General features: G+C 48.7%; 1 protein-coding gene across 6 annotated transcripts in view; it reads left to right on the top strand.

The window, feature by feature from the left end:
* Cep72 (centrosomal protein 72) overlaps positions 1–10,216 on the top strand; it is a 37,006-nt gene extending 26,790 nt beyond the window's left edge. For 5 of the 6 annotated variants that reach the window (XM_074077784.1, XM_074077787.1, XM_074077788.1 and 2 more), the window contains exons 7-12: positions 295–599; positions 1,718–1,856; positions 2,793–2,989; positions 4,995–5,121; positions 7,767–7,878; positions 9,555–10,216. In XM_074077784.1, coding sequence (XP_073933885.1) covers positions 295–599; positions 1,718–1,856; positions 2,793–2,989; positions 4,995–5,121; positions 7,767–7,878; positions 9,555–9,720 — 1,046 coding nt within the window. In that variant the 3' untranslated portion in view covers positions 9,721–10,216. The remainder of the gene's footprint in view (positions 1–294; positions 600–1,717; positions 1,857–2,792; positions 2,990–4,994; positions 5,122–7,766; positions 7,879–9,554) is intronic. The other variant, XM_074077785.1, reaches the window with a different exon arrangement.
* The last annotated feature ends 4,823 nt before the right edge of the window (positions 10,217–15,039 follow it).

Genomic DNA, 15,039 nt, shown 5'->3' with positions numbered 1-15,039 from the left:
ACAGCTCACCTGTAACCGCTCTTGGAAAATGCCACGGTGCTGATATGTGGTGCACTTTGTCAAAGCATAAGCCATGTGCTTGAGCACTTGCAGAAATCTTGTCTGCCTCATCCAGGCCCCTTGCATTAACCACATGTGTGAACCATTGTGCTCTCCTTCCTTCCCTCTGTCTCCCTGTCCTCTCCCCATGTGTGTGTGCATGAATTCATATTTGCATACTCACCTTTTCAAAATTTTGGCCACAGGGCCACAGAGAACTTGGTCTGAGAGCTCCATGCTCTCTCTGTATTACAGACTCCATGGATGTTGAGGACTCTACCTTGTCTTCCCAGAAGTCAAGTTTATCATCACAGAAAGTGTTAAATCCTTTGCCTGTTCCTGAAAAGTACAGGAAGCGAAGGATGCCTGGTGGGAGATTTCAGGTGCCCTCGGACCGGGAGCGTCTGAGCAACCTGGAGAGGGCTGACGGGCCCAGCAGCTTGGAGGAGAATCTGAGCAGACGGGACAGCTCGGAGGGCCGGAGCCAGACAGCCTTTTCTCGCTCTGAGGCTTCGGAGGTTGAAGAGCAGACATCTCACAACACAAATGATGCCAGAGCAGTGAGCTGGGGAGTAGAGGGTCGGCAGCCTGTGGCCTGCCTCATTTCTGTTGAGTGAGGGCTGGGACTCTTTCAGTACTAATCGTGACCTACCGTGAAGGTCACTTGTAGGCTGATTCTTCTTGTGCTTGCTTCCATACTCCCATGCTCACATGTTCTCTATACTGCCTGAAGTTCAGGTGGAAGCACAGCCACATAGTCCATGTGACTTACCCACATTTATATACAACTGTCTCCAAAGTTGGAATTGGTCATTGTGGCCAGCTGAAGCCACCAGTGAACCCATTATGAGGGGAGAATCCTAGAAATGGAGCCTGTGGTTTTCCCAAGGACTTGTCCTGATTAGAGATTGCTAGTTCTCCTGCCCTGAGGGGCACCTAGAGGCCCATGGACAGCTCCATTGTCTCCGTCAGTGGCCAGTGGCCCAGCTGGACACCCTGAGACCTAACAAGGGCCACGCAGATGAAAACAAGTCTGTGTATGAGGTGGGCAGTTAGGGGAGGGGTAGAAGAGAAGGGCATGGAAGCAGAAGGTCTGGAGAGTAGAGGCCCTTGACCCGGGCAGGACGCCACGGTGGTATGCTTAGTGCGTATTTGGCTCTGCGGTTGGTCCTGAGCCGGCCTTGAGGCAAAAGCAAAGGAAGCTAGCAGCACTGGTCATGCCCGGGCCATCGTGGGCCACTGTTAGTGCTGTTGCCCTCGTTGGACCATGTGAGAGATGGGACTGATGTTCTGAGTAGAGAATGTCTGGCTCTGAGATTGCTGTGCAGGTTGTGAGGCCAAGTTCTCTTTTCACTGTGATTTGGTCACTGTTTGTCTGTATCCTCTGTCTCTCACCTTTTGGATTGAGAACAAGGAGGAAGATGGAGGAGGTGGGGTCCTATACTGTCCTGTCACCTCTCCTAAGCCTGTCACAGGGAGCCTTGGACTGGTTTAACAGATGGTGCTGCCCAGGCCCCCCTCCTCTTGCATCAGGGCTGCAACCCCATGGGGCTGGGCTTCCTTCTGTGTGAGAGATATTCATCTGGGGCCCACAGGCTCACTGGTATTAAGGACCATACTACAATGAGCCACTGTCTCATAGACTCAAAACCAGCCTCATGTTGTCTCTCCATCACAGCCTTCTCCCAGACCACGCTCAACAGCTGTGCCTGCACGGAAGGCTTCCCTGGAGACGGCTCTTCTGGAGGCATTCCTCGACCTGGTGGATAGATGCTGGAGTGGCTGTAGGTCCCTGCATGGCAACGAAGTGTTCCTCGGTGAGTCTAAGCAGTGTCTGCTGGCACGTATTGCTTACCCAATGGGTTTGGGGTCCTCTGTATGTGAGCCACCCAGGGCTCTGGAGCATTGAATGAGTTGTCCCAGCACTAGGAAACTGTAGTCCTCCCATGAGTATTACAGTCTCTCACCTGGACCTTCCTACAGTTTGCCTATTCATGGTGACCAGAGCATTCCGTGGTGCTGAGAAAGCTGTCCAGTGTCGGACTCTGATTACTCTGTCTTTATGTGAGGATTTGGAGGGCTGGAAAACTGGCTGCTGTTTTTTCAGAATCTTCAATGTGTATTTGGTTGTACTCAGGCATGACTCAAGCTGGATTCTTAGAGCCACTGGGGCAGATGACTTGGGGCCTGGCAGGACAGTAACCTCCCTACAGAGGGCTTGGATCTGTTTTCTTCTACAAACTGGGGACCCAGGCAGGAGTTCTCTGAACCCAGATGGTGGCCTCTTCTTCCTCCCACAGCCTGGGCTGTGCATTAGTGTCCCCTTGGGAGCTAAAAGAGGCTAAACAGCGTTGAGCAACCTCACAGCTCCTCCTGGGTCGCCTCTCACTCCTCCTGGGTCAGCACCCTGGGAATTGTAGTCCTGGATCGTGGCCCATACATATGCCCCTCATATCAGGGCCAGTGTCACTGTGCTTTGCAGGATGAGATGCTACACTTTCACCTACACATTCAAGACATGGCCACCTAGCATGTGTGGCCATCGCTTGAGGGTCACCTTTTTTTCTAGAATTAAACATTTTTGATTCTTCTCCACCCTGCCCATGACTATATGTGGAGAGACCAAGAGGTGATATCCAGGACTGACGTCTCTTTGTCCCTCTCTATGCCCTCTCTGTTTTCAGGACACTGTTTTGTCTATGCTCCAATCCTTTGGCTGCAATACTATAATAGTACTTCATTTTCCGTCCTAGCTCAGGCAAGGCACATTTTGTCATCTGTTCAAGAGTTGACAGCAGCTCAGGACAGTGCAGCACTTGGGAATGAAGGAGTTAGCTACCTGACACTTGAAAATAAGTCTCTGCAAAGCCGCCTTGCTGAGCAGCAGCAGCAGTACACCACGACAATGAACGAGGTGACAGCCGAACTCAACAACACGCGGAAGGAGATGGTGAGCATGCCCTTGCACTGTCCAACTGCCCCACAGCCTGTGTCTTTCCTCCTCCTCCAGGGCCACAAAGCCCTCCCCTACCAGCACTCTGCTGCTCCTAGGCTCTGCTGACTGTTCCACACCAAGACCCCTTGGAAATGGTGAACTGGTGTTGGGAGTATTGCTGGCTGTTCCTGAACTGGCTGATGTCTCTTCTCAGAGGGTCTGGATGGAAGATATGGGAGAGGAAGGGGTGAGCTGGTTTGAGACTTAGTGTCCTGTCCCCACTATCTCCTGGTATGGGTTCCCCAGTCCTGCTAAGTCAGGTTTCAGTTAGCTGGGTAATCCTGGGGACCCTGCCTGTCCTGCTGCTAGGTAGCAGGTGGCCCTGTTTGAGTTTGAGGTACTCTGCCACCAGATGGCATCCAAGGGCAACCAGAACCTAAACTTGGACCTGGCAGCCCAGCTGATCCTTGTGTTGTGTCAGAAGTATCTGAGTGGTCTCCCTTCTGAGTCCATACTAACTGTTACAGGGCAAGGTGGCAGGATGAGCTGTGGAGTTACTGGCGAGCACACCAAGCAGTACTGACCCTGTGGTTAGCTGTGTGGCCATGAAGCATCTTGGCCCTTGGTGAGCGCTGGGTTAGCACACTTCCATCACCAGCTTCTGCAATCCACCCAGCATGGCTGGGCTGCCAAGGAGCCATCATCTCATCTGAGGGCCTGGCAGGTTGGAATCTTCTTCCAGCTCCCTCACAGCAGGCCTAGGCACATGTGGGCCTCTGTGCAGACTGCAGGAGTCCTTGCGGCACCAAGATGGGTGTGCCAGTCTTTGTCCCCTCTGCTGCTGTGCATCAGCCCTTGTTCCCAGCCTGCTCTGGATGCAGCCTCCAAAACAGACATACATACCCAGTCCTGACATGTTCAGTTTCCTGCCACCTGCACCCACCACACCCTAGAGTCCAATCAAGAGCTACCACACAACATACCAGTGAAAGCTACCTACCTTCCCGGCCCCAGCATGCAAGGAAGGAAGAGCTTGTGTGCTGGCCTCATTGTGGAAGGTGCTTTGGAAGGATTTGAAGGATGAACCTTAGAGACATGGTCTTAAGTCCATTGCTGCCTCTAGCTTGAAGTGTCAGCCCAGTGAGCATATGCATGCTGACAGTGGGCTTGCAGCATGCAGAATGAACAGGGCAAAGGTTTTCTGGAAACAAGGCATGGATCTCAAGGAGATGCCGGTGCTCACACCCCTGGTGAAAGCCAGGTAGGGCCTGTTCAGAGCCCAGACTTGGTACCTAGGTGTGCCTACTGGTATCTGAGCAGCAGGCAGGTGGGCTGCAGATCCATGGCTCCATCTCCACATGGCTTGGACAGCTCACCTGAGTCATCAGGAGCCCTGTGACTCACGGAACTTTGGCAAAGGCTGCTATTGCTGGCTCTGATGGTGACTGTGATCCTCACCACATCTCTGTATCACCTCAGCTCTCACCTGTAGTGGGGAGTGGCTGATGGGATTTGCCTGCAACTGCAGAATGAGGAGCCAGAACAGAATGGAATTCCCTAGGGAGGGCCTGGAATCTGCAGTGACCCCAGGGACTTTGTGGTGAGGGAGGGTCAACCAGTGCCCACCACCTGCTCTGCTAGCATCAGGCCTGAGATGTGAAGGACACCCTCACAGGGGAAATGCTGGACCATCTTCTTTCCCTGCTGGTCACTCCTTCCCTTCCCCAGAAGACGCCACAGAGATTAGGCCTGGGTGGACTGCTGCCCGGGAAATACACTTTGAAGAGTGGTTTTGTCTTCATATTTAAGTGTGTAAAGGGAAGCTAAAGTCTGTGATGATTATCTAGAGTCTCATTCCATTTTGTAGATGTGTTTTACTGAACTTGATTTTTTTGGTTTTTTTTGGACAGTACTGGGGTTTGAACTCAGCCTCACACTTGATAGGAGGTGCTCTACCTCTTGAGCCACTCTGCCAGCCCTACTAAATTTGACTTGGCTAATTATGTTTTTGTGCCCTTAGGATACCTTGAGACAGCATTTGGATAAATCTCTGGAGGAGAATAGTAGCTTAAAATCCCTTTTGTTCAGCATGAAAAAAGAAGTAAAAAATACAGACATTTCATCTGCATTACATTTGCAGATCACTGGTGAGTTAACAGTTTATTTGGTAACACTACTTTTTGAAATTTGAGTACTAAAACATGCATGGGGTAGACTTTGTGCTAAATCATTTTATGCCAAAAGCCAGAAGCAGCAAGTGCTGTCTGAGGTAGATACAAGCTCCTGTCTCACTGCCATTGTGGCCACCTATCTTGAGCCAGCCTGCTCAGTGTTTTCTTTGGTTCTTTTAGGAATTTGGTAAGGTGCTGGCTGCCCTGCCCCTAGGATGCCCTGTGGACTCTACCCATGCAGGGAGTTGTCCAGAGATCAGTTCCTTGATCTCTGTTTCTTCCGGGTCCAGATAATCTTCATTTCCTTCTCTTCAGTTTCTTTTATTCTGTTTTGCCATTTTAAGAAGAGCTAAATTCAGACAACTGTACTTTGAAAACTATTGGTGGTGGTGGTATCTTTTCTTGGCTTACCTCTCTAGGTCATAATCTGCATTTCAGGAGGATGGACCTTTGAGCAGTTTCTCTTTCCTCTTATCTTCAGGAGACCTTGAGGGGCCAGGAGGTAAATACCTCAGGGCTGGTGTCCTTCCCACCTGGCCTATCTTCCTGTGTCTTTTATAGCTTGAATCAGTGCAGGTGAGACATGCCACCAGACCTGTCTCTTGGGTTAAGTGTCTGCTCAGAGATCTCTTGCCACTTACTTTTATTGGGGGGTTTTATTGAATGGCAAGACTTTTTTCTTTATATTCTTTTCCCTTTTGTAAATTTAGAGCTTTTTCCTTTGTTTCTGTGGGGCATTACTTTTTTCTTTTTGCTCTTAAGTTTCTTCTAGGCTGGCCTTCATTTCCAGTGTGACTCTTTCGTTTGTCCTTGCTCATTTTGAAATGGTGGGTGAGAGTTGGATCTGTCCTGTGGGCCTGGCTGTTGGTCTGCGAGACACTCTTGCACTCCTGCAGTGGTTATGGGACTTTTCTGGTGTCCATTTTACATGGACTTTGTTCTCCTGGATGTCTAAGAGACAGGTCATGGCACTTTTTGACTTTTTGGATCAAAGCTATGGCAGCCTCCTTAGGGGATTTCTAGCCTCTGTCCTCTCCCCTCTGTCAGATGCCTTGTTCTGATCCCCTTTCCCCAAAGCAGCTATTTCTCTCTAGTGTGGACCCTGTTCGGGAAGGGGTCAGACTAGTCAGCCCCTCAAGACTGTATGGGACCACTAGTCTGACCCTCACTAGCAGGGCAGAGCCTCCCCTGTATCCACCATGGTTCCCTCCTTGGCCAAGGAAAACGGGACACATGGGGCCTCTCCCATCTCAGATTTGTCAGATGCCCTACTGGTGAACACTGCTCTCCACAGACAGATACCATGCACGACCATGCTTTCAGGTCTTGTCCTTGCTTTTTGTGTTGGGGTCTTGAGGCTTCTACAGGGTTCTGGTTTTCATGTAGTCACTGTTGGTATTTGATTAACATGGGGGTCCTGGGAGGTCCTGAGACCATGCTGCCACTGCCATCTTCCCAGAATCCCTTTCACTTAGCCCTCGAGGAGAAATTTCGGTGTACAGATTCAAAGTAGTTTTGTCTCTCTTTGTCCATGCCAGTTGCTGCTCTGCTGCTGTTGGACTTGTTGGTGAGCAGAGTCTGTTGTCAGTGTCATTGTCATTCTCTGCCACAACTGTCCTCTCTGTCTTTCTCCTTGTCTCTGATACTGTCTAGTTTTGCAGCGGTTTGTCTGAATATGGACTTCTGTGTGTCCTGTGTTTGTATTTAAGGAACCATTAAGTGAGGTGTTTCTTCCCTCTTGAGGTAGAGACTCAGAAAAAGACAGAAGTTGTGTAAACAGAAACAGAACAAATGCTGTCAGTGATGGGTGCAGAATCAGAGGACACAGCATATACTTGTGGCCACTGTGAGCTTCTTATTGCTCCTACCCAAACCACAGGCCCCTGAGGAACATAGTTTGCTTCCTGGTGAGGAAGAAGCCTCCAGCAGGCAGACCCAGTGGTGCCTCCTGCTGGTGCAGGCCCATACCCTCTACCCTCCACATGGGAGTATGACTCCAGGGGTGTCTGCTCCGACAGCTTCAGGTCCATGGAGGCAGCCAGAAGGGTTCTAGACACCCTATCTTTAAGCGGTTTTTTTTTGGTGGTACTGGAGTTTGAACTCAGGGATTCGCGCCTTAAAGGCAGGCACTCTACCACTCGAGCAGTACCCCCAGCCTTTTTACTCTAGTTTTATTGGAGATAGGGGTCTCACCTTTTCCCAGGTCAGCCTAGGTCATGATCCCTGATGTCTTCTGCTGTAGCTGAGATGACAGGTGTGTGCCACCACACCCAGCTCTTTTCCCTTGAGATGGGTTCTCACAAACTGTTTTTTGCTGGTCTGGAATTGCTATCCACCCTTTCTCACCCTCCTGCATAGCTTGGGATGACAGATGCATGCCACTGTACCCTGTTATTGGTTATTGGTTAAGATTGGGTCTCCAGAACTGTTTGCCTGGGCTGGCCTCCAACTGTGATCCTCCTGATCTCAGCCTCCTAAGTAGCTGGGATTATGGATATGAGCTACTGTACTAGGCCAGAAGCATCTTTTTCAAGGTCCGTGCTTTTTCTGGTAACACAGATCCAGCTTAAACTGGAATTGTCAGGATGTATGAATGAGCTTCACCTCTCTTCCTCTCTCAGGACTTCAGACGAGTGTGAAGCAACTCTCTGGTGAGGTGGTGGAGCTGAAGCAACATCTGGAGCACTATGACCGGATCCAGGAGCTCACACAGATGCTGCAGGAGAGCCACAGGTGCTTGCCAAGCCATTTGCAGAGACACTGAGGAAGGAGGCGGAGGCACAGGGAGGGTGAGGCTAGTCCAAGTGACACTACAGGCCACAGAGGGGCAGCTGGTGTTGATCTCAGTGGTTGGTGTCCAGGACCCACATGCATTGCCATGTTATGCTGGATGTGAATATAAAAAGTGAGGCCCTTCCTACTCTACATTCTGTGATGTGTCATGGTGCCCTGTGAGCTGTGGACATTGAGGTGTGTGGACCATGGGATGTGATGGGGAGGTATCACTGGAGGACTCCAGTGGAGTGGCACACATGAGAGATGGTGAAATGTGGTACAGTGTCCACTCCCCTGGGCTCTGGCTCTGTGGATCATACCCTCTGCAGTTTATGGCCAATCATTCAGAAACATAGAGATTTAACTTTGCTCTTTGGCTGTGGGGCAGGTGGCAAGAAAGGGACTGGGAGTGTCAGGCTGGTTCAAGCAGAGCCTTCACTTTACTGAGAGAAGCATGTGCTGGGAAGTGAGAGGCTGGGTGCAGAGAGGAAGTCGGCTCTGGCAAGGAGGTGAGCTGCTGAGTATTAAGGACAGGTCACCTGAGTTGTGTGGGCCCCATTGCTGGGACCTCAGGGTCAGGGTGAAGACTATCCTGTGGGCAGTGTTCTTGACACCCCCGTCCCTCCTTCTGCTTCCCCTCTTTTCTCATTTTCTCTTTGCTAAAGTGATCACACCTCCTGCTGTGTTTGTGACCGCTGCTGATCACAGACAAAGAAAAGCTGACCTTTGTGACCCCTGTGGGCCCATCACAGGCCTGCATTACAGAGGAGAGGGTTCCTCAAGCTGAGGCTGAATGAGGAGATGAAGGAAGGGGGCCAGAACAGTTAGCCCAATGGTCATCCAAGTCTCAAGGTGGCTTGGTGGTCATGCTCCCCAACACCATGGCCTAGTTGTGGGCAGAGCAGGCTGCAGAACTCCTAAATGCAGTGAGCAGACTTTTGCCCCTAGGGCCCATGCTGACTTGTCCAGCACCTGTTTTCCATGATTCAAGCCAATGACCAGCACCTGCACAGTAAATTGGTCAGTGAGGGTGATTATCTTTGTGACAGAAAAAGCAGAGGTCAGTGTGGCCCTGCTTTGTCTAAATTTGCCCTAAATGTCCTTGGCTGGGGCTGACTGGAGAACAGGACAGCATGGAGATGAAAATTCACTAGCACTTCTGAAACTGACTTTTCTTCTGCACTGTTGGCTTGTCAGAATCATCACATTAGAAACATTGTTGCCTGGGTCCTCTCTAGGGTCACAGTGTGGCTTTGCTGGTCATAAAGGTTGTCTGTCATCCTCTTGTCACAGAAGCATGCATCGGGAAGTACTGAGGGAATGCCCACCGCTCACTCATTCTTCAGCTCCTGTGTGTTGAGCAGAGCCTGCTGAGCAGCTAGCTGGGCTGAGGGGTCAGGTCAGGCCCAGCCCCACCTTGGTCTGGAAGGGCCAGGCATAGGGGCAGTGACCAATAGGAAGGAGGAAGTAATGGGGCCATCCATGGACAGGTGGTGGAGCTGGGCATCACTGTGGGTGGTAGAGCCTGGCCCCAGCCAGGTGTTGGGATGACCTTGTGCCAGTGGACTTGGAATCAGGCAGTGGGTGGTGTGGACATGGGAAGGGCTCAGTGTTCATCCCCTGTCATCCTCCAGCTCCCTGGTCAACACCAATGAGCATCTCCTGCAGGAGTTGGGTCACGTGCGGGCACAGCACAGGGCGGAAGTGGAGCAGATGCATTGGAGCTTCCAGGAGCTCAAGAAGACGGCGGCCCTGTTCCCACCCCGCAGCACCAGCCTCAGCGGCCGTCAGTCCTGTTAACTCCTGTCCAGAGCCTGGTTTTCCTCCGTCTGTTAAAGGCTGTGTGTCTCTGTATCTGACTGTGCTGATGAGACTTGTCTCCTCTGTCTGTAATTACCTTACAGTTCTCAAAATGTGTTCAGGGCCTGCATCTCAGCTTCTTAACATCCTGAAGTGGTAGGGTGAACCCTGGGCCTTTGTGTGTTTAAGACAGACCACTGACTGCTTTTTCACCATCGTCCTGACATGAAGTTACATGTATGTTTTTCCTCCTACTGTGAGAGAGTTGCATAAGATAAGTAAGATGGTTTTAGTGTGACAAGCAGTCCTTATTTAATGAACTAATTTGTTCCAAAAGTTAACTCAGTGAGTGGCTCTTTATAACGTACAACTGGTTCTTTTCTAAAATGAGCTGTGTGCCTTGGAAGGTACACAGGAATAGATACACACCAAGACTGAGTAGAAGTAACACTTAAAAACATGCTGGCATAATAAAAACATCCTACGCCATGCCTTACCCTTTTGCTTGCAGTGTCTTTCTGAAAATTACATCACGGGAGGATGTAAAACTAAGTTTTTAGCTTGGAAACTCACTTCATGTGTAATCCTTGCTATGATTGGTAAAGCAAGGTCACTTTAAAAAACAATGTCTAATTGATTTAGCAACAGTAAGCAAGCCTCAGAAGAAAACGCTGTGTGCTAGCTGAGTGTGGATGTGGGCGTGGACTGCATTCTGCCATTGGGAGTGAGAGATGGACATGGCTTGCCTTCCTCTCCTCACGTTGTCCTTTCCTGTCTTCTCCCTGTCTAGCTATGGTCGTGTCCCACAGCGTCAGCTTTTGTGACTTAGGAGGAAGATGTGTAACACCAAATTTAGTGTTTGCAAGTAGGGGTGGGGTTCCTCATCATCAGACCATTTACGGTGTTAAAAGATTTTAGTACTGGACTGGAGGTGTGGCTCAAGTGGTAGAACACCTGCTGTGCAAGGGTGAAGCCCTAAGTTCAAACCCCAGTCCCATAAAAAAAAGATTTTAGTGCTGATCCATTTATGTTTGCAGAAAATGATGGGCATGCTGTTTCTTTGTGTTTATTTTGTTTGAGTTTCAAACTAAGATTCTTGGACCTAGGAATTCATATTTTCCATAAGGTTTGGAAGTTCTAGCCACAATTTCTTCAAATTTCTTATCCGTCCCTCTCCATCCACCTCTTCCCAGCTCACTCCCTCTCCCCTCTCCTGCCAGGTCTTCAGTGATGCCTTGGCCATGGTGTTGTCCCACAGGCCACTAAACTCCCTGGCTTTTCCTTTACTTTACTTTCAATGCCTCACAGCCTGCTGTAGTCCTCCACATGCCTGATCTGATGGAAGCCTTGGTGGTGAAGTTTTTATTATTGGTAATTAGATTTTTAGTTCTAAAGTTACTTGGTTATTTCTTATTAAGGCTTTATTTCCCATCATATTCATGACAGCTTTCCTAGGGAATTCTAGACTTTTTCTAGAGTGGAAACCCACGAACACTACCTCAAGCCATGTGTGAGAACATCTTTTAAGTGTTTGCAGCACTTAAAGTCAGCTGTTAATGTCTATAACAGCTTCTTTCTAGAAGGTATAAAACATACTTCCTGGTGGCTATAACTTGCCTCTTTCCCAGTGAGTACCTCTTTGTGTGCTTAGTGGTCACCTGGGTTTCATTTTTGTGCAGTATCAATTTCAGTCTTTCCTTGGTGGTCTATTGGACAGTCTTATTTATTTGCACAAGTTATTCATAGGTTGAGCATCACTGATCCAGAAGTCCAGAGTGCTCCAAAATCTGAAAACTTTGGAGCATCACGTTGGTGCTCAAAAAGGGACACTGGTCTGGGGTGCAGTTCACATGCAGAGTACTTGCCCAGCATGTGTGTGACCCTGAGCTCCATCCCAAGCACCATGAAAAAAAGTGATTAGGATTCTCAGCCAGCAAAATATTCCAAAATCTGAAATCTGGAACACTTCCAATCCCAAGTATTTTGTATAGGGACATGGCCTATGATTCTGAGGAGCAGTTCTCTGTGGGGTACATTTGGAATAGTTGTTTTATTTTCTTTTCACTTGTTAATAGTGTTTTTTAAGAGGAATTTCAGTGGTCCAGTGTATCAATCTTTTTCATAATTTAAAAAAATTGTTCCCTTTTTGTGACATTGTGATATTGTGAAGTATATATTGGGTCTTTGTCCGTTCTCTAACACATAGCTCCTAAAATCCTTAGCATCTCCGAAAGGATTGTGTCTTTTGTGTGTGAGTGTGTTGACTGCTGGCTACCTCTGGGTCACTTCTGGATGGGGCTGGCCACAGGAAAGACCAAGTCACCATCTGAGGCTTCAGCCTCACCCTCCAGCCTCCAGGCGTCGAGAGGGCCCAGTGGTTAAATTGATCATCACTTATTTAGTCAGTCATGCCTACAGAATGAAACTTCCTCAGGGCTCGGAGATTCTAGGGAGCTGAGCACATGGGGGGGTCCTGGAGAGGTTGTCCAGAGGGGACATGGAAGGTCCAGTCCCTTCTCACACCTCCCCTCCTCTATACCTTTTCAACTCTGTGCTTTACAATAAACCACTAAATGTGTTCCCTGAGTTCTGTGAGCTGCTTGAACAAATTAATTGAACCCAAAGTGGACTTGTGGGAACCCCAAATGATAGCAGTCAGTCAGAAATACAGGAAATCAGCCTGGGCCTGTCATGGTCTGAAGGTGGGGTGTCTTGGGGACCAGGCCCTCAGCCTGCAGGACCAATGCTAGCTCCAGGTGGACATTGTGAGAATGGAGTGAATTAGAGGATGGCTGGCCAGTGTTGTTGTCAAGAGTCTCGTGTTTGCTGGTGGGGAGAAACCCTACACATGCTGAGGTAATAGAAGCCTCCGTTGAGTGATTAGTGGGAGTATAGCAGATTGAATTTGTTACTACGTATTCTTAGTTGTGAAGATACTCTGTTGTGTTGTCTTCCAAAGGTGCTGTAGTACTGTGCATTTGAGACTTTAGGTATATATTCTATCTAGAGTGGCTTTGTGCATGTGCTGTGAAGGATAAGGGTTGAATTCCATTGTTTTCCACAGATGAGTCCAGCTGTCCCAGCCTGGTCACTGAGAAGACTCGGGATTGTCTGCTTTTGCAGTCTGTCCAGTCCGGGCTTCTCGCCATCCCGTATGCGATGCTCTGTCTAGGGAGTGTCCTTCCATCTTAGGTTCAGTATGTCTGCCAATTTTTACCCTTCGCATTTCACACATTTCCTGAGTCCTGATTTCCTGAATGAATAAATACAAATAAATTCTAGGACAGTGTCTGACCCATAGTAAGCACTGCACAATCACTTGCTTTTGTAACAATAATTACCCCTTGCTCCATGGGTCATGGTGGCTTACATCCTGTTCTTACCAGGACCTGCAGCATTGCACTGTCATGAGTGAATTGGACTGTGCATTCCTTCCTGTTCTCAGGGAGAATTTATTAAGATTGTAATCACTTCACACTGATGTTTGGCGGAGCTTGCTGGGGAAGTCATTTGTCCCTGGAACTTTGTTCAATTAATTGTTTTAGGGTGTGGCAGAGCCTGTTATCACAGACAACCCTGCCTCTCCTGAGCTGCGCTGGGCCCTGGGCCAGTCCAGAGCAACATGTAGGAGAAGTGGAAGTATGTCCTGTCAGGACCAGCCGAAGACAGCCAGCTGCCAGTTCTCTTTGTCAGCCACACAGCAAGGTCAGAAAGCTTACTTTTCTTCTGTTGACCCTGGAGACTTCATGTGAGTGAGTAATAAACTTTGTGTGTCCAGTCATTGAGGCCTAGGGGTCTCCACTGTGATCAGCAGCCATTTAGCTACATCACAAGACTGTCCATTTCTGCTTGAGTTTTTATGTCATATATCTCTAGGAGTTGGTCCATATATCTTAGTTTTCATATTTTTGGCAGAACACTCATAATCTTTCAATGGCATTTTACGACTTCAGCACTTGAAGTTGTTGCTGTGGCAGAGATGTGGAAACACGTGGGTTCCTTCAGGCAGGTCCTGTGCTTTCCAGGTGAGGAGACAACCTCCAACTGCTGTGCTGTCCAGTTGTGCCTTGGCTACCAAGTTGTGGACTGACTCATCCCAGCATCCCTTGCCAGTGTCTACCCAGGCAGGGCTCCCTCTAGGGGCAGTCTCTGGAGCATGCTGCTGGGCTACCGGCCTTTATGCCAGTGGGCTTCCCGTCCCCCGCAGCTGGAGCTTCCTCCCTTCACTGCTGTTTCACCAAACGCCCTTTAAAAAGCAGCCTTTGTCCCCACTTCCTTTAATTTCAGTTTCTCCTCTTACCTTTGTAATTTTAGTCATGCTGAAATTACTAACATGTTTGTTTTTAAATGTTCTTTTACCAAGTTTTCTGTTCTGTGTTTCTTTCTCTCCATCTGTCAGCTAATGTACTTTGTACATTTTAGTTTAACTTTGCCGTCTTGTTTTGTACTTCGACTTTGTTGATTTTTTTCCTGCTCCATCATTACTTTCAGGTTATGTCTTTGTCTTCAGCATCTTCACCTCTGTGGTCTGGAAGCTGTGCATGCCTCATGTGCTTCTCCAGTCAGCACTTTGCCGTCTCCAAGACAATGCAGGACTGAGGCCTGCACCCCTTCCCGCTTAAGCGTGATGGTTTCCCACTATTTTAGTGAAATGTTTTTAATTTCACAAAGTATTTGTATAGCCATTATTAATTTGGAGTTATTTGCCCATTTCTTCTCTTTTCCCTACTTATCCTAACATTTCGTTCGTGATCACTTTTCTTTCTGCATTTACAATTTCTTTTAGTGTCTGCTAGTAGCATGTTCTCCTTCATTGCCTAAAAATACCTTTGTTGTTTTATTTATTTCCTTCTTATGCAGCACTGGACTTTGAACTCCTCTACTAGTTGAGCCGCACTCCCAGCTCCCTTTTTTTTTGTTTTGTGCTATTTTTCAAATAGGATTTAATGTTTTGAGGCCAGACTGAACCATGATCCTCCTACCTACAACCTCCTGCACAGCTGAGATCACAGGCAGGCTCTACCGTGCCTGGCTTGTAGGTTGAGATGGGTCTCCTTAACTTTTTCCCTGGCTGGTCTTGAACCTTGATCCTCCTAATCTCTGCCTCCTGTGTAATTGGGATTACAGGTGTGAGCTACCACACCAGGCTCTTTTGGGAAACTACTTCCCTGGGCTAGTATTTCAGGTTGGCATTGGTTATACAGCAGCCTGCTGATGACATTGAGCCTGCTTTGGGAGTGGCTATGGTTGTTGTGGTACAGTTTGTGAGAAGTCCCCTTGAGTAGACCCTACCCTTAGCCTGTACCTCAAACCTGCCCT

This window comes from Castor canadensis, chromosome 6, assembly GCF_047511655.1.
Source record: "Castor canadensis chromosome 6, mCasCan1.hap1v2, whole genome shotgun sequence".
In the NCBI taxonomy this organism is placed as follows: Eukaryota; Metazoa; Chordata; class Mammalia; order Rodentia; family Castoridae; genus Castor; species Castor canadensis.
This window is presented reverse-complemented; position numbering and strand designations above follow the sequence as displayed.